General features: G+C 41.5%; 1 protein-coding gene across 1 annotated transcript; it reads left to right on the forward strand.

Moving 5' to 3' along the window:
* Nucleotides 1-11,767: 11,767 nt before the first annotated feature.
* ROPN1 (rhophilin associated tail protein 1) lies at nt 11,768-22,304 on the forward strand. The gene is made up of 5 exons (XM_007115784.3): nt 11,768-11,883; nt 15,277-15,394; nt 17,021-17,182; nt 21,162-21,337; nt 22,101-22,304. The coding sequence occupies exons 1-5, from the start codon at nt 11,768-11,770 to the stop codon at nt 22,165-22,167; spliced, it is 639 nt and encodes a 212-aa protein (XP_007115846.1). The 3' UTR covers nt 22,168-22,304.
* The last annotated feature ends 3,757 nt before the right edge of the window (nt 22,305-26,061 follow it).

The following is a 26,061-nucleotide window of genomic DNA, read 5'->3' on the forward strand; positions in this document are numbered from 1 at the left end:
CAAGCCTCTCTTAATGCTGGGCACCCTTCCATTCTTTGGAACTGTATGGAATATGGCTAACGAGACAATAATCATATTTTCAGGACAAAAAATTACAACATACCCTGACAAATAATTTTTGTTCCACTTCAGGGTGCTAAAAATGTACTTTTCATGATGCAAATGGGAATATCCAGGCTATTTCAGTAATTTATGGAGAGAGTCAAACATAATGTTTGAAAGTAGGATTGCCCTAGAGAAAATCCATGATGTGTAATTGCCTTATTCTGAGAGAAGCAGTATGGTCTAGTGTGGGAGGAGCAATGAAGGAGACCTACGTTCTTGATTCAGCTCCAACAGAAACTGTTAGCTTGTGCCAATCGCTTCACCTCTTTGTACATCAGTTCTCTCACTTGTAAATTGAAGATATTGAACTATATTGTAAGTCAAATTAAGTCCCTTCCTTTTTGGGGAAAGATGTTCCTTTTTCTTTTCCAGACAGATTTTTTTTTTTTTAAGTCCACTGGGACTAAAGTGGGGAATGAAAGAGAAGGATGAATAAAGATGGCCATGATATATCAGACTAATGCAATTGAGAGAGTAAAAGAAGTTTGTTTTGGATGCTTTTATGGCAAAGAGGAATTCTACGGTAGGTACATGGTGGATATGACTGTAGCATGGTTGAGAGTTTACAACTGCAGATTTGGGAGTCATCAGCATAGAGCTCTGGCTAAAGGCCCAAAAATGCCTCTACTTCCAGTTAGAATATAGTAGGTTGCAGCAGCTCAAGCCACCCACTGCAACAAATTTAAAAATCTAGAAAAATTATTTTTTAAAATACTGTAAGTACATCAGGGAGCTTTAGAAGCAACGAGTACTGGATCATTTCAAATTCCAGGAGGGTGCTGAGCCTTCCAAGGTGAACTGGCTTATTTTTAACAATGGAGACCAAAAGACAATGGGATTACATAAAGTGCTGAAAGGAAAAGTTGCTAACCTAGAAATTCTATACTCAGTGAATATGACCTTTAAAAGAAAGGAGGCAATTAATAGACAAAATGTTCAGAGTATTTTTTTTTACCTGTTTACAAAATATACACCTTGAACAAAAGGATACCAAAACATCGAAGGGAAAAGTTTGGAAAAATTTTAATCTTGCAAAAATTAAAAGAAAACTGTCAGACAAAGTTAACTTTAAGACAAATAAAGTGAGACATTTCATAATGATAAAGGTTAAATTCAAGAGGAAAAAATTTTTAAATCCTTAATATTTATGCAGCTAATAACAGAGATTGAAAATTTATCAAGCAACAGAACTAAAAGAAGAAATAGACAAAACCACCTTATAGATGGAGATTTTAAAAACACTTCTCTCAGTTACTGATAGAATAAGCAGACAAAAAAATAAATAAGGATATAGAATATCTGAACTACATGATTAAACCTCTTAACATATATAGAACATTACACCCACAACTGCAGAGTAAACATTCTTTTCTGGTACACATGGAGCATTTATCAAAATTCTTAAAAACAATTTGAGAAAAAAAAAAGTATAGCTTAGAAAACACAAACATCCAGGGACTGAGCCTTAGGCAATACTTCTAAAAAGTAGTGGTGGAGACAAAGGTGAGCAACAGAAATGAACAAGGAACAGCAGAGAGTTGGGGCAAGCAAGACTGTACAACCATCATCCAATGGAGCGAGGTGTTTCATCAGAGAGGGATCGATTTCTCAGATGCAATACAGAAGCCAAGAAGAAGTGTTGCGGGGAAACTCACTAGATTTAGCAGTCAGGGAGACTGGTGATATTTACATTTATGAAAGCAGTTTCAGAATAATAATCAAGATGGAAGCTTTATAGGAGGTTAAAGGAGGAGGTATCATGTGGAGAGGAAAGAGAGTCAGTCCTTAGTGCACTTGGGAAGTCTGACAGTGAAAAAGAGCATTAGACCATTGGGAAAGATAGTAAAGTTAAAAAAAAAAATGTTTTTAAAGAGAAGGCCAGACAGTGCCCGGAGGAGAAGGTAGAGGGTCAAATGCTGGTTCCTCAGGTCTTGGACAAGGCAAGAACTAAGAGCTCAAGCAGCAGAGGAAAGACTATGAGGTCAAAGAGATGGACTGGTGGCAGAGGAGGGCAGTGTGACTTCATTCTGACATCCTTGATCTCACTCAGGTAGGGCTTGAGGGGAAAGTCATTCCCTGGAGATTAAGTAAGAAGTAGAAATGTGTTTTGGGGGGATGGCAAAGATCAATGCAGAAGCAGGCGTGAAGGAACTAGAGAGCAGAGTTGATGCAAGACTGGAGTGTGCTGCGCTGAGTGATATTGCAAAGATGACTTTTGTGATGTTATTGTTTTACAAAATAAAAATAGAGTGAGGCCTAAAGAACAGCCTGGGTCCAAATGTGATTGCCAATTAGATTAAGCCTGACTTGATATAAGCCTGCTTTTCTGGTTCTTTTTTTTAATATATATATATATCTTTATTGGAGTATAATTGTTTTACAATGTTGTGTTAGTTTCTGCTGTACAGCAAAGTGAATCAGCTATACAATACATCCATCCCCATATCCCCTCCCTCTTGTGTCTCCCTCCCACCCTCCCTATCTCACCTCTCTAGGTCATCACAAAGCATCGAGCTGATCTCCCTGTGCTATACAGCAGCTTCCCACTAGCCTTCCATTTTACATTTGATAGTGTATATATGTCAATGCTACTCTCTCACTTTGTCCCAGCTCCCCCTTCCCCCTCTGTGTTCTCTTCTCCCAGCTATCCCTCCCCCGTCAAGTCCGTTCTCTACTCTGCATCCTTATTCCTGCCCTGCCACTAAGCTCATCAGTACCGTTTTTTTAGATTCCATGTATGTGCGTTAGCATACGGTATTTGTTTTTCTCTTTCTGACTTACTTCACTCTGTATGACAGACTCTAGGTCCATCCACCTCATTTTACAAATAACTCAATTTTGTTCCTTTTTATGACTGAGTATAATATTCCATTGTGTATATGTGCCACATCTTCTTTATTACTTTTCTGGTTCTTTCAAACTCACTCAGCTTATTTCAGTCTTAGATTCACATGACCATCTTTAAATTTGTTCATGATTTGGTGTTTTATAGGTGTCAGAAATCTTAAAGACACCCTCCCTCTACCAGCCTCAGAAAGCAACTTCAATTCTCCTGAGGGAATCCCAGCTTCTATTCATAAACTAATGCAAAGTTACACTGCCTTATCCTGCTGCCTCGGTAAGGGAGTTGCTGCCACCACCGTTAGATGTTGCTCTTTCTTCCCCTTGGCTCCTACTTTCTTTAGAAAGTACCAGATGTCTTCGGCATTTGTGACATTCTGGGAACTCTATTTCTCTGCAATTGAAAGAAGTTTATCCACTTTGCTAATTTGTCTCAAACTTTCTTGCTGGCTTCTAATCAATACTTTAGTTGAGTAATTTAACTTAGAAGCTAATTGCTCCCTTAACAACCAGTATTTTCACGGTTTACTTTCTAATTACATTCTTTTTAAATTATATAAATTAGATTTATAAGTTAGATATATATAAATTATATAAATCTCAGCTTTACCAGAACTTGATTTCAATAATCACCAGAATCTCTTCTATAACACATAATCTTAAAACATTGAAACAACAAAACTTAAAAGATTTTCAACTGGGGTGCTTGAAACTGGACTTTACACCAGACCTTCCTAACCTTTTTCAACGTGAAGGCACACAGAAATCTTTATAAAGCACACTGGGGTATACTGTAGGGTTTTGGGAGGTCAATATGGAGCTTATGAAAAATTCAATACAGTTTTATCACATAATGGTGATAAAAAGAGTGAGAGTGAAGATATTAAATGTTTACTTTGAATAAAACTTCCAAATTAAAAAATTTTTAACCTTTTAGAGAGGAATAAAGCTCACATCATGATTTTGCTTTGTATCAAGTTTTGTGTTGAAATAACTACATGCAGTTCCTGACCAAAAGTTTTTAATGATATTTTCTTCAAATTCTGATAGTCACCATCAGTGAGAAAGCTTGCCTCACAGATGGGTCTTAGCAAATGTTAAAATGGTATTTATTGGTTTTTCTCCAGTTAACAGGAACTCCTTTCTCACTATTAACCAGAATCTGAATAATTTGATTTCGTCTGTCTTTGAAATTCTTAGGATAATGTGAATGGATTTGTAATGCACTTAAATTTTTTAAGTCATGTATTTCCAAGTAACGTGACACCTAACAGATGTTTTGCTACCCGTCTTCTTTAGAGTTGAAGTTAGAAATATTAAACTCCCCCCAACTACTTCTAACCTCATGTTTTCTTTGAATCTATGAGCATTGTTGGTACACTATTATATTTTCACACATTCATTGTGATTTTGATTAAATTCATTCTGGTGCTCGAAAATGTCAAGTAAGCCAATTTTCTGAAGACAAGAAACTCTCCTCAACAATTCTGCAATAATGATCATTGACATTTTTCAATTCCTCTTTTAGCTCCTAACCTCCAGGGTGGGGGAGGGAAAGCTTTTACTTTGATAGGTGACTTAGTAGGAGGCAGCAGACTGTTTCTTCACATAAAGCTAAAAACAGACAGAACCATAGCAGCCTGGATTTTATTAGCAACATCCTTTTTTTTTTTTTTTTTTTTTTCTTGCGGTATGCGGGCCTCTCACTGCCGTGGCCTCTCCCGTTGCGGAGCACAGGCTTGCGGAGCACAGGCTCCGGACGCGCGTGCTCAGCGGCCATGGATCACGGGCCCAGCCGCTCCGCGGCATGTGGGATCTTCCCGGACTGGGGCACGAATCCGCATCCCCTGCATCGGCAGGCGGACTCTCAACCACTGGGCCACCAGGGAAGCCCTAGCAACATCCTTTAATATGGAATTCACATCTATAGGCAAATGTACAGACAAGAGCTCTATGTGAACAAAACAATGTCTTGCATCTCAGGTGTTCAGAACATGGAGAACAGATATGACATAAAGCCTTCCCACCTCCCTGCCGTCACAGCTTTCCCACCAGTATAGAAACCGTTTTGCTTGCATAATCCAGAAAATCTTATTTGTTTTAAAGTGTTTAGTTCCTACTCCAAATACCTGATCCTGAGTAGTTTGTTTTGGTACTTTCTGGCAAATCAATATTCTTCCAAGCCTTCCTCTCCAGGGATTCTAACTAGTGCTATTAACTGAACATTGTTACTAACATCTGTAGATTTATCACCCTTCAGGGAAACACTTTGATTTGGTCTTGCAGAGACTGTCATCAATGCATCTTCTAATAGTAATATTCCATTTTTATATTTCCTTTGCTTCATTTGGTTCCAAACATGGTCATTTCTTAGGCAGGCTGTTAAAATGAGTGATTCTGTAATTGTGGCAGACATTTTGGCTTTAGTTCTTCCTGAACCCAATCTGATGTAAACTACTGTTGTAGTTGTAAACACTGCTGTAAACAGTCCCACTGAACAGTGGTTTTCAAAGTGTGGTTTCAGGGACTTCTGAGGATCCTTGACACTTTAGGGGGTAGGAATCCATGAAGGTAAAACTATTTTTGTAATAATACTAAGACATTGTATGTCCTCCTCACTCTCCTTCTTAAGAGTGTACAGTGGAGTTTTCCAGAAGCTATATGATGTGTGATTGAATTAAATCAAACAGATTGAATGCAAAGCAGATATGAGAATCTAAGTGTCTTCTATTAAGCCAGACATTAAAAGATTTTCAGAAAATGTAAAACAATGCCATGCTTCTAATTAAGGATTTTTGTTTGTTTGTTTCTGGAAACTATAGTTATTTTTCATAAAAATGTTACTTATGTTAACATGTAAAGGAGTTATTTTTATTTTAAAATAAATATTTTTGAATTTCTAAAATGATAAATATTGCAAGATATAACCCACATTAACCAAAGATCTTTAGGGTCCTCAATAACTTTTAGGAATGTAAGGGGTGCTGAGATCAAAAATTTTAAGAATTAATCTCTCAAAAGACTATCTGTATAATATAGATATTTTCTATTAAGGCTCTGGCATAATGTACCTGGCACAATTTTTTTCATTTGATAACTTTTCCATGAAAATGAGATATTTAGGCAGATATTTGGGTAACGAAAAAAATTATCAGAGCAAACAAATCCAAATTTGAAATAATCCTCACTATTTTGTCTAATAAGTGATTTAAATTTATATTTTTGACTACATGTATATGCCTGTGAAACTCTAAAAAGTATGAAACTATAATTAGACTTTAATTTAAAATTACCCTTTATAGTGGGAAAATAAATCATATATTTAAAATACTTAAGGAGACTACAGAACTTTTTACTGCAACAAATCAGTTTTCAGAGAAAATAAGATTGTCCATTTTCTTAAGAATAGTTTTAAATAAATCACAAAACTTTTGAAAAATTAAGCATTTGATAAGGGGAATTTTTAGAAATATTACCATTTAATTTAATAATTAAAATGCTAAATTTTCCACAAAATATAAATATTACTTATACTCAAGTATAGTTAAAATATTTTGAAAAATATTTTTATAAGAATATTAAAGGCCTACAGTCCCTTTACTGAACCAATTAAATTATTTTCCACTATTATTTGCTTTTAGAAACAAACTTCTTAAAATTTCTGTAAACAAATAACGTCATTATAAAATTCCATTCAGAATCAGCTTTTGGATATTTTAGATCAAAAGCCAAGGGTAAATAAACCTATAAATCAAGCCACAATTTAAAAAAATAAGCAAAATCAATTATGTTTTATCAGAGACAAATGATGTTGATGAAAATATGCCTTCTTTTCGGGGAAAAAATAATGTTAAAAATAAGAGCAAATTAAATCAAAGGAAGAACTAAGTATTTGAAACACTTATGCACAAAAGATTTCACTGACAATAAATACATTGCAATTAAAACAATAATCAGACTTACAGAGATGGTTTTAACATGGTGGTTAAAGGGGGAAGTTCTATATAAGCATCTCTGCTGGCAGGTGCTCTGCATAAAACCTTAAGTGCAAAAACAATAATTACTGAAATCTGGAAGTTTACTGACTGAGCAAAATATCCAGATATAATTTCAACTGTTATAAATTTGTGAATGGTTATAAAATGGTTGTAAATTTTGTTATCACTGTGAAAAGTTTACAACCATGAGTCTCTCATGGCACACCTGTAACCCATTCTGCCATGACCACTTGTGGGAAGCTCAGCTTTAGAGATCTATAAAGGCAGAATAGGATAAAATGGTAAAATGTGCACTACAAATAATATTTGATGATACTCAAGTTTTGTAGGAAGGCTTATGGCATAGTACGGCCTCAAGATGAACCTTGGCCGGGGTGTGCAGGTTTTTAACAGATGGAAAACAAGAGGGAGGGCACCTCAAGTGAGCCAGCCAGAATTAGCAACATACTGAGGATAGGGTACTGCTAACAATGGATGAGAAAGTATTAAACTTTGAATATATAATTTCTTGGAAAGTGGCCAGAGTAGACTATGTGTTAGAAATTTGTGTTCATAAATACTAGTAAAAAATTATAGTATAAAATTACATGTATAAATCATGGAGAACCTTGAAAGTCAGGATATGATTATCATTTTGTGAGCCAGGCTCTCTCACTTATTAACAAAAGTAGAAGATAGATCCCGACACACCGGCCAGAATAGACCAGAGAATGACCCGAGGCAGGGTTGCCCGTAAGGAGGCGAGGGGCCGAACCAGACTAAAAGAAGTGGAAAAAGAGAGGAAGGGTTGGAGACACATTTCCAAGGAAACATCAATGGGATTCAGTGACAGAGTCAACAGATTAAAGAGAATAGAGGCCAAATGACTGAGGAAATGGTGGTATCATGTTCCGAAACAAATCTGGAGAGAGGACTTAGTTGGGAGATGGAGAATGAGTTTTATTGGAGATGTCCTGGAAGCAGTAAGGAGTTGAAATGTAGTACAGGTCAGAGGTCCGGGACGGATCAGCAAGTGTCATCAATACCATTTCGTGGTAGATGTGAGCTCTCCAAGAATGGCAGAATGCTAGAGACTGAGCTTTGGGAAGATTACTAAGTCTTGCTTAGCAGGAGGAAGGGGGAAGAAGAGCTATGGAGACAGAGGAGGGGTGCGGAGGAAAATATAAAAACAACAATAGTGTATGCCATCAAAAAAAGAGAAAGCCTCAGGAAAGGAATGACAGTCATGTTTAACTGGCCATCTCCAGCCTCAGACTGTGTATGTTCAAATCCTGCCCGTTACTTATTAGTTACGTGTCATTTCAAAGGTTTTATCGTCTTTCTTAGTTTCATTGTCATCTGTAAAATGGTGATAATACACCGACCTCATATGGATATGTTGTGGATTAAGTGAAAAAAAATGTATACGGAATACTTAGCACAGAATTATCTCATCTGGCACAGATAAGAAGTTAATAGATGTAATTGATGACTTTAAGGGACCAATGGAATGGTGAGAGCAAAAAAAGTTGCAAGAGTTTAAACAAGGATTGAGCATTGAGAAAAATCTAGGTATGAAAAACTTACTAGACAGTCTTTGCCCCAAAATGAGGAGAGATCACAGAACAGTTGTTAGAAGAGGCAGTAAGGTGAAGTAAAGGCTTTCTTATATTTGCTCTATACCAACAAAGGGTTATCATTAGTATTGTCATGGAGGCCTATTTAATTAGAGTTGGACCATCCTTCTATTGACATGAGGCCACTGAGCCTTCAGAATAGAAATCAAACAATTGCACAACAACTTAAAAGGTCCTGTCAAAATATATGCAGACTGGGCTTCCCTGGTGGCGCAGTGGTTGAGAGTCCGCCTGCCGATGCAGGGGACGCGGGTTCGTGCCCCGGTCCGGGAAGATCCCACGTGCCGCGGAGCGAGCGGTTGGGCCCGTGAGCCATGGCCGCTGAGCCTGCGCGTCCGGAGCCTGGACAGTAAAATGATGCAGGCACTGTGGAAGACAGTATGGTGGTTCCTCAGAAAATTAAAATTAGAATTACTATCTGATCCAGCAATCCCACTTCTGAGTATATACTCAAAAGAATTGAAAGCAGGGACTGGAGCAGGTAGTGTTCATGGCAGCATTATTCACAATAGCCAAAAGGTGGAAACAACTCATCAACCATTTCATCAAAAGATGAATGTATAAACAAAATGTGGTCTATACAAACAATAGGATACTATTCAGCCTTAAAAAGGAAAGAAATTCTGACACATGCTACAACATGGATGAACCTTAAAGACATCATACTAAGTGAAAGAAGCCAGACACAAAAGGATGAATATTGTCTGATTCCACTTATATGAGGCCCCTAGAGTAGTCAGATTCATAGAGGCAGAAGGTAGAATGGTGGTTGCCAGGCTGCGGGGAGGGGAATTATTGTTTAATGGGTACAGTTTCAGTTTGGGAAGATGAAAAAATTGTGAAGATGGGTGGTGGTGACGGTTGCACAACAACGAATGTATCTCATGCCACTGAACTGTACACTTAGAAATGGTTAAAGTGGTCAATTTTATGTTATGTATATTTTACCACATATATATATCAGACAATATGAGCAAAATAAGTCACTGCCCTTTGCTAGATAAAATGAAAAGTTATCAGAAACAATCAACTTGTAGCAGGAACTCTTTTTAAATTATGAAATATTTCATACATACGAATAAAATGCATAATGTAAATTTAGGCAGAAAAAATAATGAAACAAACATGTAGGCAGCTACCATCCAGCTTGAAACAGAACATTACTAATAGTGTTGGAACTCCTGTTGTGTCTCCCTGATGATATCCCTCTCCCTCCCCTACCGAGGATAATGCCATTCTGAATTTGTGTTTATCATCCCTTGCTCTTTCTTATATTTATTTATAATTAAATTTCTTGTAATACTATTCTTATTATATTTGTGACCCTAAACTGTATACAGCTTTTTCCATCCAGCATCATGAGATTCACCCATGGTGATGTCTGTAGCACACTCATTGAGAACTGTGCTATCTTCCCAATGAACTGAAGCTTTTATATTATGTAGTGACCCTCTTTATTCCTAACAATGCATTTTGCCTTAAAGTCTCTTTTGTCTGGTATTAACACATCTACATCAACTTTCATTTGGTTATTGCCATTTTATCCATATATCCTTTTACCTTCAGTCTTTCTGGTCCTTGTGTCTTTTCAGATGTGCCTACAGCTGGATATTTTAAAAATCCAGTCTGATAATTTCTGTATTTTAACTGGCACATTTAAGACCTTTCCTTTTTATTGTGATTACTGATATATATGGGTTCTCCTCTATCATGTTTTTTATCCACCTTTCCTATGCTTCCCCCAGCCCCTCCTTTCTTGCCTTCTTTTGGATCAGTCAATTTGTTTTGTGTTGTTAGTGCTTTTAATTCCTCTTCTCCTTTCTACTGATTTGGTGGTTATATTACTTTTATAGTAGTTACCCTTGAAATTTTGCCATGTGTACTTGACTTTTTACAAAGTTTAAAATTAATATCTTTATACTCTTCTTCCTCTAAATAAAAGAACATAAATTGAAAGATAATGGAGTACCACCAACCTGAGGCCACTTTGGTTTCTTTTCTTGAGATTTCCCAACCAGGCTGGTGGTATAAATTTAAAACTTAGACCTAGATTGTGGCTACAAATTCGTGGAAGACTATTTCTCCTCCAAAAAGTAGCAGCAAGAGAGAAAGATTTCTGTGCCTCTTCCCCCCTGCCATTAGGCAGATATTTTCAGTCCCACCCTTTCACACTGAGAGTGTGTGAGCCTTGGAGGGTTTCAGATTTGGGGAGATAAGAGAGTCTTCCGTTCAGCTATTTACTTCTTCAGTCCTTGCCTGGCCATTTATCTCAAAGCTTCAAGTTCCTGGTGTCTACATTTGCCCCCAAGTCAGCCCTAATTTCTTCATTTGCTTTCCACTCTGGTTTCTGCTTTACTCACTTAATCTGGCACATGAGGATTTCCCTCACTTTCTTGCAAGCTCAGCAAGGCAATTTGAGAGGTATATTTGATCGGATTTGTCTTGTATCCAGGTGTTTTGAAGAGACAGGGCTTTTCAGAACATCTAGTCTCTCTTTCTCTACTAAAAGCAAAGACTTTTCATCTGCTGTTTATTTGTGTATAGTGTTGCATACCATCTATGGATTTTCATGTTTTGTTTCAATTTGTCCTGGAACTTTTTTAGAGAAATACACAAGTTTCTCTTTTACAATTAAAGTGGATGAGTACCTGCAAATGTACAGAGAGAGGTTCATCAAATGGCTGTTTAATGATTATTTTTATTTGGAAATACGTAACCCAACGTCAAGTAATAGAGGATTCACAGAGTAAATTTTGCTACGATGCTTATTGAGCCAATAAGAGTTGTATGATATGGAAGATGGTCATGACAAGATGTTGAGTAAATAAGCTGTTTTGTATGTCCCCATTTTTATATATCCAAATATATATTTACATTGAAAAAATTCTGGAAGGAGACAGCCAGTATTTTGGGATATTGTCAGGGATATTTTTGCTTACCTCTTGTTAATCTCTACTTTTTAACGAACAAATAGTATTCTGTGTTTTTGATGTAAATGAAGGAATTACAACAACAAAAAGCAGGGATTCGTGAAACACTTTCTAACCTTGGAGATCTGTCTTGGGTAGTGAACTTCCCAATACTGAGAGTGTCTAACAGAGGCTGGATGACCTCCTGTCCAAGATTCCTGTCATTTTACGATTCAAAGATTCTCATTTTGTTTATTCCTCCCCCCCTCCCCAACGTCGACAATAGGTCAACCAATCAATGCCTCAGACACATAACCAAAGATGCATGCCCCCGGAGCTGCCGGAATTGCTGAAGCAATTTACCAAAGCCGCCATTCGGACCCAGCCGCAAGATCTCATCCAGTGGGCCGCAGAGTACGTACTCCTTTCTCACCTCCAGCCCCTGGTTCCCATTGGAGGTGGAGGTAGGGGGTGGAGGAAGGAAGGTCTTGGAAAACTGAGGAGGTTGTCACGGCTGCAGCCTGGGAGTCGGGACTGATCGGCATCATCTTTGGGATGTTCAGTTCTTGCATTGCTTTGGTGCTTTAAAATCCACACCTAAATACAGCAAACCGGGCGAGGATGGAGGCCCTCCCCCAGGGGAACGAGACTGAGCAATAGGACGCCAGGGCTATAGGCAAAGTGTCCTATAGGGCAATCAGCAAGAGTTAGGGTACCACATCACATCACACACGCACACTCCACCCTGTCGCTGCCCTCCACCTCCACCCCTCCCCCACCCACGTCCCCGTGGAAATAAGGATTCAGAATCCCACGGAGCTTAGCCTGCCTTTCCCTGGTGTAAACCAGGGCCTCATCCTCAGGTTTAACCACTAGATGGCAGCAGTGCACCTGTGGGGGAGCGATGTGATGCGCCCAGGTGGAGGATTGTGTGGGATCAGTCCAAGTGGCTTCGCTCCTGAGTTTACTCCTTGAATGGGACACCTTCCTCTACTGCTGTTAAAACTCATTCTTGCGCCCCAGCCAGACACTTTGTATCTTGTCTTTGGGGAAACTGTTATTTTCTTGACTGTGTCTTTGAACTAGTACGTTCCTTCCGCATAAGGATGTCCACACGGTACACGTTGCATTCTGGAGAAGCGAGGCAAGAGTGATGGGGGCAGGCGGAGCCCCGGCTTGGCTGCAAACAGCGTGCCTCAACCACAGGTGTCCTCCTTCAGGAGACACCTCCAGAGGCTGCTCAATGGAAGGAGCTTACACAATAACTGCTGGCTGAGGCTGAAAGAGCTTCACACACAAAGCCTCCCAGCTACGTCATTGCTTCTTAGACAAAAGTGCCTGCTTGAACTGGGGAAGTGAGGCTTGGGGCAGGAGTTAGGAGCTGACCAGACCTCCCGGGGACCATTTTCAGGCGATTTTTACTGCTTGGGGATGACCTCCCTAGTAGGGCTTCAGTGGGAGAGGGGAGTGAGGAGTGAGAGGCTGCAGAGCGGAGCTGGTGGGTTGGGGGAGGGGAGAATGTCCGCAGCATGAGGTGGAGGAGGTGCAGTGGACAGGTGGTGAGAAGAAGGTGCGGACACCTTTGAGAAGGCTCACGACGTAATCTAAGAGGAGCCTCACAGAGTCTCCGGCCAGTGCACTCCTGCTCCTGGGCCGGGCTAGGACGAAGCTTTTACAAATGGAAGGAAAATAAGCCCGTGGTGCTCATAAAAACAGACACAAATGGGGTTGCTTTGCCTACTAATGAACTCTGTTTAGTTTTCTAGTCTAGATTTTATATATTACCTCTAAGATTGAACTTTAGCGTCAGAAGACTAATTTCTTTTGGCACACTCAGACAGACTTTGTTCTATACTATACAATAGTTTGAAACCCCATTTTATTGTTCTTGCACTGCTTTTATAGCAAGAAAAATGACATTTCTTGGTATCGTCCTTGACATTTATGGGAGAAAACATACCACTGTTGTAGCCAGCTTGCTCCCATATTGTATCATGTGCTATAAATGTCTTAGATATCTGTGAAGAATCAGTCTGTAGTTTAACTACAGTGAAAAAGGAGAACATGATCTAAGAACACTCTCCATGTATTCAGACGCGGAAAGCACTTGTCAGACGGTTTTATGTAACTTACAAGCCTGCAGCATTTTAGAGGTAAAACTCCACAAAGTATTTCCAGGATGAAATGTCTACTTAATTCACCACAAGCAAAAAGTTTCCCTGCATGTGTGTTGTCCATGAAGAAACCATCTACCAGACATCAGCAGGACATAAACTAATTTGTCTTGTGGTGGATAAGCGTGACCACACGCATTGGAAGAACCATGGAACTGCTCACTGCAGCAGAAGCTAAATAACCCATAGAGGATGAAATCCATGACTACAGCCTCATTTCCACGTTCTCTGACCAACTCTGCTACAAGGTCCAAGGACATTGCCGCTGAGCCACACCCACCCGACCACTGACCTGTCTGCGGAGACCGCTCATGCACATTGGTCGAGGTCGCCTGAAAGCATTTCTTCTGCTCTCCCTGCTGGTGACCTCCAAGGGGTGCCTGGAAGGTGTTTTGGTACTGGAAGCCGTTGCTCTGCCTTGTGCAGTGGCTTAGAGACCAAGAGTGGTTTGCCCCATCATTGTATGGCTTTTATAAAATTCCCTCTGTATTCTTTTTATATTACCTGGATCTGGAGAAATTAATAAGAGAGGGGGCAGAGGCTGTGATCCAGGGGTCGTCAATAACAAGGCTTCTGGTGAAGACAGGCCCTTCCAAATGGCATCGGTGCCCCAGGTATCAACTGCTCATGTCCATTCTCTGCTGCAGGCAGCCTCTTCCCATCATAGATCAATCCCAAAACAGGGCTCAGTGTTCTTCCACACTGCACCAAAACAAAGTCCATTCCACAAAGCACTGACGGGCAGGCAGATGTTACTGAAATTTCTGAAGAAAGATAGAGGAGGATTTTACAGCACACACCCCATGTGAGTTCATCTCAAACCCTTTTTGCGCTTGTCTTCTCACCTGAGCCTCCATTAGTGCCCTGCCAAACTTCTCTCCCCTCCCCGATGGAGCCCCAAGCCTCACTTCTTCCAGCTGGAAACTCTTCCAGGCTCACCCCCCAGAGCACCCCATCTCCTCCCCTTTCTTATGGAAGTCATTTTAATTTTCTTCCAACTGCTCTTTCCAAGATTACCCCCTACTACTACCTAAGACCAACTTTAAGTATGTAGATAGCCATCGTACCAAGCATAAAGACTTTTATATTTGAAAGAAAAAGATCCTCCAGGTACTAGGATTCTTCCTTCATAAAAAAGAGTGGGGGATTTAAAATAACAATTTTCTCTCTCCTTTAATATACATACATAACATAGACATGCATATGTACATATACAATACATATATCAATATATTATCTATCTCAATATATATGCCTGTATGTGTGTGTCTCTGTGTGTGCACATGCACACATGTATATAAAACACTTAGGAGGGAATGACTGAAAAAAATACCCAGACCTAATATTCTTCAGGGAATACCATACCAAACTTTTGGTACTCCTCATCCTTAGAGAAGAACAAATCTTTTTATTCCCTAAGCCATCTCTATACCTTAAGTGTAAAGTAACACATTCAGGCTTTTCCTGTACATAAATGAACTAAAAACAGTGTCTGGCATATGGAAGCCACTTAATAAATGTTCTTTCCTCCATCCCTTCCCTCAAAGAAAAGGGAGAGGGGATTCCCAAAGCATCCAGAGGCCACTGAGGTAGAGGCTGCTCCCCCTAGCCCCCCAACTTTTTTTTCTTGTAGTTATTTTGAGGCTGTGTCCCGTGGAGAGATTCCTCCAGTGAGAGAGTGGTCTGAGCGAGTGACTTTGTCTAGCTGGGCTGAGCTTACACCGGACCTGTTAAAGATCCTGCATTCTCAGGTAAGGGCCAAACGGCAGCACAGAGGGGGAATGTAGGGATGATGTCGAGGTTGGGTGTGTACAGACAAAAGTCACCTGGCCACCATTGTCTTTTTTTTTTTTAATGCTTAATTGATTTTATTTTATTTTATTTATTTTCATAAAGCTGTTTTTTTTTTAACATCTTTATTGGAGTATAACTGTTTTACAATGTCATGAAGAGACTAGGGGTAGGACGGGAATAATCATGGACTTGAGGATATGGGGAGGGGGAAGGGTAAGCTGTGACGAAGTGAGAGAGTGGCATGGACATATATACACTACCAAGCGTAGGGTGGATAGCTAGTGGGAAGCAGCCGCGTGGTACAGGGAGATCAGCTCGGTGGTTTGTGACCACCTAGAGGGGTGGGATAGGGAGGGTGGGAGGGAGGGAGACACAAGAGGGAAGAGATATGGGAACATATGTATATGTATAACTGATTCACCATTGTCTTAAAATTCACTAAACCATGCACTGAGAGTAAATCTTCCTGTGGGGAAATAGGAATCATGGTGAAATAGGCTGTAAGCTGAGTTGTCAGTTGGGTCATCCCATGTCGTCCTGAAGCTGGCAGAATGTCCAGGGGCTCAATGCAATGTGAATTCCTTCTCTCCAGAAAGTGCAGGTCCACATGCCTTGCCAGTGTCTCCCTTACTGATCAAGCCCAGATGCCAATCACAGTTGGGGAGGGGCATATTATAGTTCCCCAGTTACCCCAGGTGCAGACATAGCCTAGCTTTTAGGCTCTCTCCACAGCCATATTGTCCTGGGAACTGTCCTGTGAATGGATGAGGAGGGTCTGTCTTGAGAAAGCTTGCAGTTTGGCCAACTCCCAAGAAAAATGGCTTAGCACTACTATACCTCACTTTAGGATCCAGGACCACGAGGTCTGGAGTGATTCAGGACTGACTTAGCCAACTGCCTTAATCCCAGAGGCTTAGCATTTCACTGGAAATGGAATCAGAGGACCAGGGAAGGTGTAGTAGCACTTCACTGGGGCATCTGCACCATTTTTGCATTGTTGGCCAACAACTGGCCATTTGCGCCCTTCCCTCTTGACCACCAAGCACCTCGTGCAGTAGACATGGCAGAGATCCGAGGTACCTGGGACCAAGCAACATTAGGCATCCAGACCACAGACCCCATGTTATTCCCAGGAAAGCGTGAGCGATGCATTCAGGGTCTAGTGCAAAGAACTCAGCGGAGTCTAGAAGCAAGAGATTTAACATCTAGCTCTAGTTTCACCACGAATTAGTGGTCTCAGACAAGTTCTCTGCCCCTTGGTTTCATTTTCAGGCTGCTTTATCTGCCTTACAGGGACAACCTAGGGATGAAACAGCAGATAATAAAAGCACTAGAAAAAAATTAAAGTGTAATATACATGTATGTTTTCCCCATAACTCTGATACCTGAAGTCTGAATGATTATATCTCAGAACGTTCTTCACTAGGCTGAATATTTCTCTACCCTTACAAAGAGAACTGCCAAACAGAGTCTCTGTTGACCCCCGACACCTTCCCCCACCCCTTGCTGTGTGCTAGGACAACCAGGGCCTTCTCTTGTCCTGTCCCTCATTCCCTGTCTTGTGTCTGTCCCCGGCCCCGCAGGTTGCTGGCAGACTGATCGTCCATGCAGATGAGCTGGCCCAGTTGTGGAAGGTGCTGAATCTCCCACCCAACCTGTTTAATAGTGTGATGAATGTGGGCTGCTTCACGGAGGAGATTGAGTGGCTGAAGTTTCTCGCCCTTTCTTGCAGCTCTCTTGGAGTTGTAAGTTAGCTTTAATGGTTTTTGTTCCTTAAGGGAAAATCTCTCGGGACCTGGCGGGGGGGGGGTTGGTAAGTACACACAGTCAACTCTCCAGGGTTCGTGAGGAGCGTGCCGCTTCTTGTCTACTCCTTCTCCTCTCTGAATTAAGGTCATTTCTCTGCTCATCAGCCAGAAGCAGGGATTAGGAGGAGAGAGGGGAAAGCTGTCACCAGGCTCTGGGGAGAGGTTGACTAAAATGCAGGTTTTGGATTATTTATGAATTTCAGTACCACTCCACTCCCTCCATTCATATTCCTAAAGATAACCAAGAGCCAGCTGTAGAAGATTGGCTTATACTTGGGTTTCAGACACCTAGAAGATATACCAATAGAGATTTTTTAAAAAGAGGTGCAGCCTTATCGAAAACTACTATTTGACAAGCATAATTGGATAGCAAAATCAGAGAGAAGAGAGCAGGGAAGGAGAGATGAGGCTATTTCCAGCATAGTCCTGACATCCCCATGGATGCAGGATGCTCATACAAATTCATGCCTTTTCCAAATTTGACTTGATTTACAGCGGCAAAAGCCGTTTTCCTGTTTTAAAGAAACCAGTTCATATACATACTTAAAAGCTTTAGGTATCATCTTATATGTGGACTCACTCTTGTTAAACACTATTATAATAACTTAAATGAAAATGAGTCAGAAAAATGATTTTTTTTAAATCCCTGAAATACATACAAGTTTAAAACTTAATGAGAAAATTATTGCCTCTGCCAAAACTAAATGGTACGAAAAAGGTAGTTTGAATCATTCAGTATATTTAAATACAATCTTGTTCTTTCTTCTCGAATATCCTGGGTATGCACATTAGACACTTTTGTTTGTAGAAAAGTTACCAGAAATACTGTAGTCCAACTTTTCCTGTGGATGCTGCTGAACTTTCAGCCTAATTATTTCTTTAGAGAGGAGAGGCCATTCGTGGGGGGTTTTTTCCTTCTTCGCTGCCCTTTCTAGCACCCTTATGCAACGAATAAACTACTCTCAGCAGCAGAGGCAGAGAAGTTTCCAGTCAGCACTATCACACTTCTGTGGAAATAGCCCCAAGGGTTGAGGAAAATCACAGGGGAGAAATAAAAAATGGGCACAATTTATGAAATTCTCACGGGGTCACAAGTTTACTCACACTATATTCAGAGATGTCCAAGGAGGGGGGAAGAGTACCAATACTTTCTCTGTCGTTAATCCTGCTCTTCCCCATCTACCCTACCCGGGAAGGGTGGAGTAAGAAAATAAGTAGATTCAACCCAACCCAGGACTTTTCACCTGCTGCAATAACCGAAAACAGCTTTAAGGTGAATTGCTCGGTCGCTCAGATTTTTCCCCACTGCTCCTCTCTTCAAGGTGGCAGTTCTTCAAGGAAAGTGGTGATGCTGGGATCACAGAGCAGCCAAGAGGAGGGTTCCCACATCCCTTGGTCCTCTCTGGCATCTCTTGTCTCCATGGAAATACTCGTCTGTGTGGTCACTAGCTGTGCAGCGGAAGGCTTTGGTCTCTCTCACAGCACGACGGTCCCCCAGCCAGCTCACCTCCGTTCTCCCTGGTGCTCAGGGCCTCTTTAAGTCTCTTCTGGGTTGCCCTCAACTGCTCCCTGCCTTTGGTGCTCTGTGTCACAGCCCCTCAGCACCTTGGAGGTGTCTGAGTCCTCTCCGTGTCCACATACCTCACAGTAACCAAGAGTGACTTCGGGAAATCAGATTCCAACCCTCCCTCTGCAGCTGTAAGGTTTACTTTGACATGGCTGCCACCCAAACTGGGCAGAGGAAACCATGAGGGTGAATTCTTTCTACCTCCCTGCTAAAACGGGGAGGTTGGCCTACATGTTCCGTGAGGTCCTTTGATCTCTAACATCCTGTGGTTCAATTCCACCTTCTCTGCTTCCACTGAGACACCATCAGGCCTGGCTCTGGAAAACAGTGGACCCCGCCAATTCTGAGAGGTACTCCGGTGTCTGACTTTGCTCCCCATCATCCCTATGTCAAAGAACACCTAGAGGCGAAGTCAGCATGAAGGTCTAGTCTGTAAATAAAGGGTGCCCTATGGATCCAGGGCCCATCCCATTTTGCCCACTTGGTTCACGTTGGACTATTGCTGGGAACTTAAATGTAAGGGTGGTCAGGGTGTCACCATCTGGAGGAGGGTGGCACTCCTGCTAATCGCTACATTCTTGGAGGCAAGCCCAGAAATTCCCTCCTTGCTTTGCCAGTTCACCAGCCAGCCATGATCTCTGGGCCAAGTGGAAAATCCAGCCCCCTCCTTATAGAAGAATCTAATGGCAGGAATTTTAGGAAGCAGGTGCATTTGCTTCCCGAATCTGCATGTGATTCACAATGCTACAGTATGCAGACCTGTGTTCCTCTTCCCCTTCACCACTCCTTCCTCTAGAATACCTACCAATCATATACAAGAAGAGATCGTGTAATTGTGTTCACTGGAAGGAAGGGCATGTTTTGTTAGCAAGTAATTCACTTTCTGAGCCTTTCGCCTCTGAGTTTGAAAATGAGGCTTGTAAGATGCTTACAGGCTATCTTATGGAGTGGATCCCCATCTGACCAAAAATTCTTGTGCAACAGAATGCAGATCTCTGTTTGCTTTCGATTTATTTAAGTTTACCAAAAAGCTCCAGTCTAGAGAGTTCTTATCCATTCATCTGTTTATTAAATATTTGAAAATATTTGAAAATCGTATAAGGGCAATAGAATTTGAGTTATCTGAATAATCAATAAAAGATGTTCGGGGTAGAAAGCACTTTTATTAGTGTGCTAAGGCTGCCGTAACAAAGTACCACAGACTGGGTGGCTTAAACAACAGCAATTTGTTTTCTCACTGTTTTGGAGGCTGGAAGTCTGAGCTCAAGATGTCTCATTGGCTTGTAAATGGCTATCGTCTCCCTCTTTCTTCACGTGGTTGTCCCTCCCTGCATGCATGTGTCTGGTCTGTCTCTCTCTCTCCCGTTCCCTCTCTGCATCCTGATCTCTTCTTATAAGGACACCAGACCTATTGGATTAGAACCCACTCTGATGACTTCATTTTAACTTAATTAGCTCTTTAAAGGCCCTATCTCCAAATGCAGTCACATTCTGAGGTTCTAGGGGTTAGGGCTTCAACATATGAATTTTGCGTGGACATAACTCAGCCCATAACAGCACCCCAATTTGGATGAGGCTGCAGGAAGAGGACTACAGAACAAAGGCAATAGGGCAGTAGGGTTTTTTTTAGAAGCAGAGAGGATGAGCTATAGATGGAAATTGGGAAGTTCAGTGCACACATGCTCACAAATATACCCAAAATCACTGTCATGCTGACCGCGAGTCATGCACGTGGCCTCCCATCCTCTCTGACAACCTCTTACCAGCCTCCTGTGTGCCCACCCTCCCACCCTCCTTTGTGGAAGCGCCTGGCACACTGCCTCACACAGTGCTTCACGATGGCCTCCAGGAGAGAACTCCCAAGGGCAGGAGAGAGGAAATGAAAGTGGTCTGCCCGCCTCCTGTGGCATTGCTCCAAGTGTCTCACTGGAGTACACAAGCTAGACTAATCACTTCAGCCCTTTAGAGAGAAGACTGCAGGGCAGTAAGAAGAAATCATTCTCATTTTGTAGATTACAAAAGCAAATTCCCCTCCTTTAGTGAGATTGTTCTAATTAAAGTAATAAATGTCTTAAAGCATTCAACAGCTTATATACTTAATTCCTTGAAAGTATCCCTCCAACCAAGAAAGGAAAGGAAAAAGAAAGGCACCCAGTAGATATTCAATATTTTGGGATTGTGTTAAATGACATCTGGGTGTAAAAAATTCAAGCTTTCCAGAATATTACATCATCCCCACTTTATTTTATGAGAGCAAGGTTTTCTTTTTCTTTGTCGTTATCTAAACTGATCTTAGGAATTTAGTTTGGAATAGTGACCTCCTCCTCATTTAACCTTATGCCTTTACAGACCATTGCCAAATCTCTCAAGATAGTGTGTGAAGTGCTGTCATCTGACCACGATGGTGGCCCTCCCCGGATCCCTTTCAGCACCTTCCAGTTTCTCTACACGTATATCGCTGAAGTGGATGGGGAGATCTCTGCATCACACGTCAGTCGAATGCTCAACTACATTGAACGGGAAGTGTAAGTAAACATTTACCAATTGGAGGGGAAAGAGTATGCGGAAAACAAATCTAGCAGGCCAAGATATAGTGAGGTTACTGTATTACACTTCTCTGGGAACAGAGGAATATTGTGAAGAACAGTAAATAAGGATCATGGGCTTCCCTGGTGGCGCAGTGGTTGCGCGTCCGCCTGCCGATGCAGGGGACACGGGTTCGTGCCCCTGTCCGGGAGGATCCCACATGCCGCGGAGCGGCTGGGCCCGTGAGCCATGGCCGCTGAGCCTGCGCGTCCGGAGCCTGTGCTCCGCAACGGGAGAGGCCACGGCAGAGGGAGGCCCGCGTAACACAAAAAAAACCAAAACAAAACAGAAAAATAAATAGGGTTCAGAAAGAGAAGGAGAAACAGAAGAGAAATAATGGTATAGAACAGTGATTCTTAGAGTGCTACCCAGACCAGCAGCAGCAGTACCTGGGAACGTGTTAGAAATGGGATTTCTCAGGCTGCGCCCTAAGTCCATCAGATCAGCAACTCTGGGGACGGGGCCCGGTGGCTGTGTCTCAGCAAGCACAGTAGGTGACTCTGGCTCCCTTTCAGGTTTGACCAGTGGGGTGGGAGGGGAGAGGGAGGAACAGGCAGTCAAGAGTTCGGAGAAAAAGAGGGTGATGAGGGCAGGAGCCACAGCAGAATTACTTTGGAGTGAGAGAGTTGCTTATATATTGTCTTTCTTAAGATTAATTGTTAAATGAGCTAACCCCCAAATATATATTTTTTTCCCAAACAGTATTGGTCCTGATGGTTTAATCAAGGTGAATGACTTTACCCAAAACCCCAGGGTTCGGCTGGAGTAAAAGCACGGTTTTGGCAATTTTAAAGGAAGATACAGAGATGACTGTGCTTCAGAATGACTGAACCCCATATACCATCCAATGTCAATTTTCCTGTGAAACTGGTACACACTAATAAACAATTAGGCAAACATATGAAATCAGAAATGTGTGGAATTATGATGTAAAACTGTTGGAACAAAACACGTCCAGTAACAGAAGATTAGTTTTCTTCCCACATGGACACTGAGTAAAGTGGCTGATGAAACACTGATAGAAAATGCAGAGCACAGGGTGATCAGCTCGGTGCTTTGTGACCACCGAGAGGGGTGGGATAGGGAGGGTAGGAGGGAGGGAGACGCAAGAGGGAAGAGATATGGGGACATATGTATATGTATAACTGATTCACTTTGCTGTAAAGCAGAAACTAACACACCATTGTAAAACAGTTATACTCCAATAAAGATGTTTAAAAAAAAAAAAAAGAAAGAAAATGCATCTCAAGTGAAAGCCAGGCTGTCAGATTTTCAAAGGCAGAATGTTGTCCAGACACAGTTTTGACGTTTTACAATTGTTAGGCATAATTCACATGAGTAGCTTTTACGTGGTCAATCCATGTTTTTACCGGTTTATTTCTTCATTTGTTGCTTTGATGGTCATTCATTCATTCATTCATTCACTCGCTCACCAATATTTATTGAGGTTAGCTGTATGCCAGGGATAGGATTGCCAGATAAAATACAGAATACCCAGTTAAATTTGAATTTTGGATAAACAATCAGTTTTTAGGAATTTCCGTTTTATTCTTTTGCTACACCTAGCAGCCCTAGCCAGGAACTATGCTGGCTTCTGGGCCTATACAAATAAATCATATGTGAATTCTGCCTTCTAGGAGCTCACAGTCTAACGTGAAGATAAGACACGAACTTAAATCACTTTAACGTAAGTGGCCCTGAGAGATACTAAAAAAGCATTTCAGAGATGATTATTGAAGTGTCCATATTAAGGTGTCTGACACCATATCCAGATGTAATGAGACCCTCTCAGGAAAATCCCCTGCATGAGCTTAAGACCTTCTGACAAGGTCACCAGAAGATTTTTCTTTCTCCCAGGAAGCAATGAGAACCACAGGCTGGGTGGTTATTGTTCTTAAGGCCAGGTGTGCCCAGGTTGCCCGGTCCCTCCTATCTGTAGTACTATCCCCTCTTCAGAGTTGTTTTTTGTATAAAGATCATGTTTAGGTTGCTTTTTTCATATATATGCATCTCTCTACTGAATTGGGGACATTTTTGCCTATTAGTGTCTAACTAAGTAAAAGAAGATCGTGATGGGATGTCACCACAGGCCCTTGATTTTGACCTAGAGTGAAACTGTAAAAAGGGCTGAAACGAAGTCTACCCCCACAGTCATTCTGGTTGTACCTGCAGGGGGCGGGGAACAACTACTCCTCCCTGCGGTTTGCCGTCAGCCAAGTGGCCCATCAGTTGCATCCACTCTGGGACCTTTGGCTGTTTGAAAGGCTGAAGCACTGCAGGTGAAACCCTGCGCTGTAATTAACCAGGTTTAGAGAATGAGTGAAATACTTTAACCTGCCTCAGTCTCTCTGTTTCTCTTTCACTGCAGTCAAATATTTAAATATGATCTGGCCTGGGAATGAGGAGTGAACGGGAGTAGAGGGAACCGCCCCAACGTGAAAGACCCTAAGACAAAAAGTTCATAAAATAATAAACGTTAGAAGATCCTTCGTACCTTTGAGAAAAACAGCTTGAAATTAGAAACTAAACCTCAGTAGCCCTGAGCATAATCCTGAAGAGTGAAGCTAATGAAACCCCAGCCATCAGAGTGAATCCTGAACACAGATATGAAATCATTGATCATACTACAGCCATCGGTTGAGACTAAGCGCCATTGGCAGTACCAGTGGGGCACTGCCCATTGCTTGTCTTCAAAGCCACCACTTGGTGTCCCGCCGTTTTCCTCCTCTCCTGCTCTGGCTCACTGTGGCGATGCTTCCTCTAAGCCACTGATATTGCTAAGCCACAGATGCTCATCAGGTCCCAGCACGTCTCCCAAATCAACCTGCTTCAGCAGTCACCCTAAGGGTGTAAAACTTTTCCCTCTACCTGCACTATGCTGTGTTAACAATACTAAGAATACTGTGGTAATGATAATAGCCAACATTTATTAAGCACTTACTATGTGCAAGTCACTGTGGACAACACTTTACATACATTCTCAAATTTTTCTTTATGACCTGACCTTACGAAGTCAGTATGATTATCCCCATTTTATAGATGAAAAAAACAGTCTTAGGGAAATTAAGCTGTTCATTGTCGCTGATAAGAAGGAATTTGAATCCAGGTCTGTCTGATTCCAAACTTGTGCTGCCCTGTATGCACACTGCCTATGTTAGCATGGAGTTTCCCCCCAGAAACAGCCTCTGAGACAAGGATTTAAGTGCATGCAGTTTATTTGGGAGGCAATCCCAGGAAGAGTGGAAAGGAAGTAGGGAAAGTAAGACGGTGAACGGAAGAAAGCAAATAGAGGTGTGTTATCAAGCCAGTTATCCCTGGAGCCCAATCCTGCTGGAGGACTCTGGGAGACATCTCAGAGTTACCCCAACCTGAGGGGTGAGGAAGTTCTCCATCATTGGCTAAGGGCTGCTTCCTCACCCTGTTCCCATCTGTCATTGACTGAGGGCTTCTTCCAGGGCCATTAACTTTCTGGCATTAACAGCTTGCCCAGCTCATGGCCTGAGCTTGCTCTTTTTGCTCCAGAAAAAGAGCTCTTAGGTAGGAAGTCACATTTGTACACAATAAGCAACCTTTGAAAGCATATGGATGGGTGCCAGCAACCTCTGCACAATGCCTTACAGAGATTTTAATAATTTTTAGCATTTTAATCACTACTGTTTCTCTCCTTCGGTAAGGGACAAGTCCATAGAGGCTGCAGGGCAATAAGTGACTGACACTGTGCTGTAGTAAAATCACACTTGACCTTCAAACCTGACACATTGTCCCAAACCAGCTACTTTGTGTAACTTCCCTAGATGAGATCATTCCGAAGGGGCTCTCTTGATCCTTGCTGCCTCAGACCCATCCCACTGGCCTTCCTATCATGACCAGAAATATCTGAATCCTAGCATGACCTCAGTTAAGCTGTCAAACTGAGACCCCTGTAACATATGGTTTGTATTTCTCCTTTAAAAAGAACAACACTCAGGAAGCAATAAAACCAAGATTTTTTTTAAGAAAAAGAAGGGGGATCTTTCTTTCCTAAATTAAGCTATTTTGATTAAAGTGAAGACTGCAGATACTTTTAAAGCTTCTGTTGGAAGTGCAAAGATTATGGCTCAATTTCATTTTCTCCGTGCTCCATGCCCTCTCTCTCCTTGATGCTATTCAATCTGGCACCTCCTTCCCCCTCGTTAACCAACAGCTTCCAAGATCACCAGGGCCCTGCAGGAGAAGGCACTGGACACTCAAGTGTGGAAAGCTGGTTTTGAATTATGTAAGAGTAGGATTCTTAACCCGAAATTCTTGGAGAGGCTCCTGAATGCCTCTGATAAAATTGTATACATCAAAATGTTTTGTAAATGTGCACATTAGCATTTTTCTGAGGAAAAACTATAAAGCTTTTAGCAAATTCTCAAAATTGTATAGGATTTCAAAAGATTAAGAACCCTTGTGTTAGAAATCATTCCAGATGTCACCAGATGGCTTGAGGGAAAGCAGTAGGGCAGTCTCAGATCTTTCCAAGCAGAGCTGAGCTCGTGTTCCTAACATTTAATTTATCATTCAGTCCACAGCTTTTGTGAATCTTGTCTCCTAGCTACAGACCTTAACTGTGTTTTTAGTTTAGATTTTTATATACTTTGCAACTTTGGTGTTTTCCTATAAACTGGAACATGGTTAAACA

Source organism: Physeter macrocephalus, chromosome 1 (genome assembly GCF_002837175.3).
Source record: "Physeter macrocephalus isolate SW-GA chromosome 1, ASM283717v5, whole genome shotgun sequence".
NCBI classification, from domain to species: Eukaryota; Metazoa; Chordata; class Mammalia; order Artiodactyla; family Physeteridae; genus Physeter; species Physeter macrocephalus.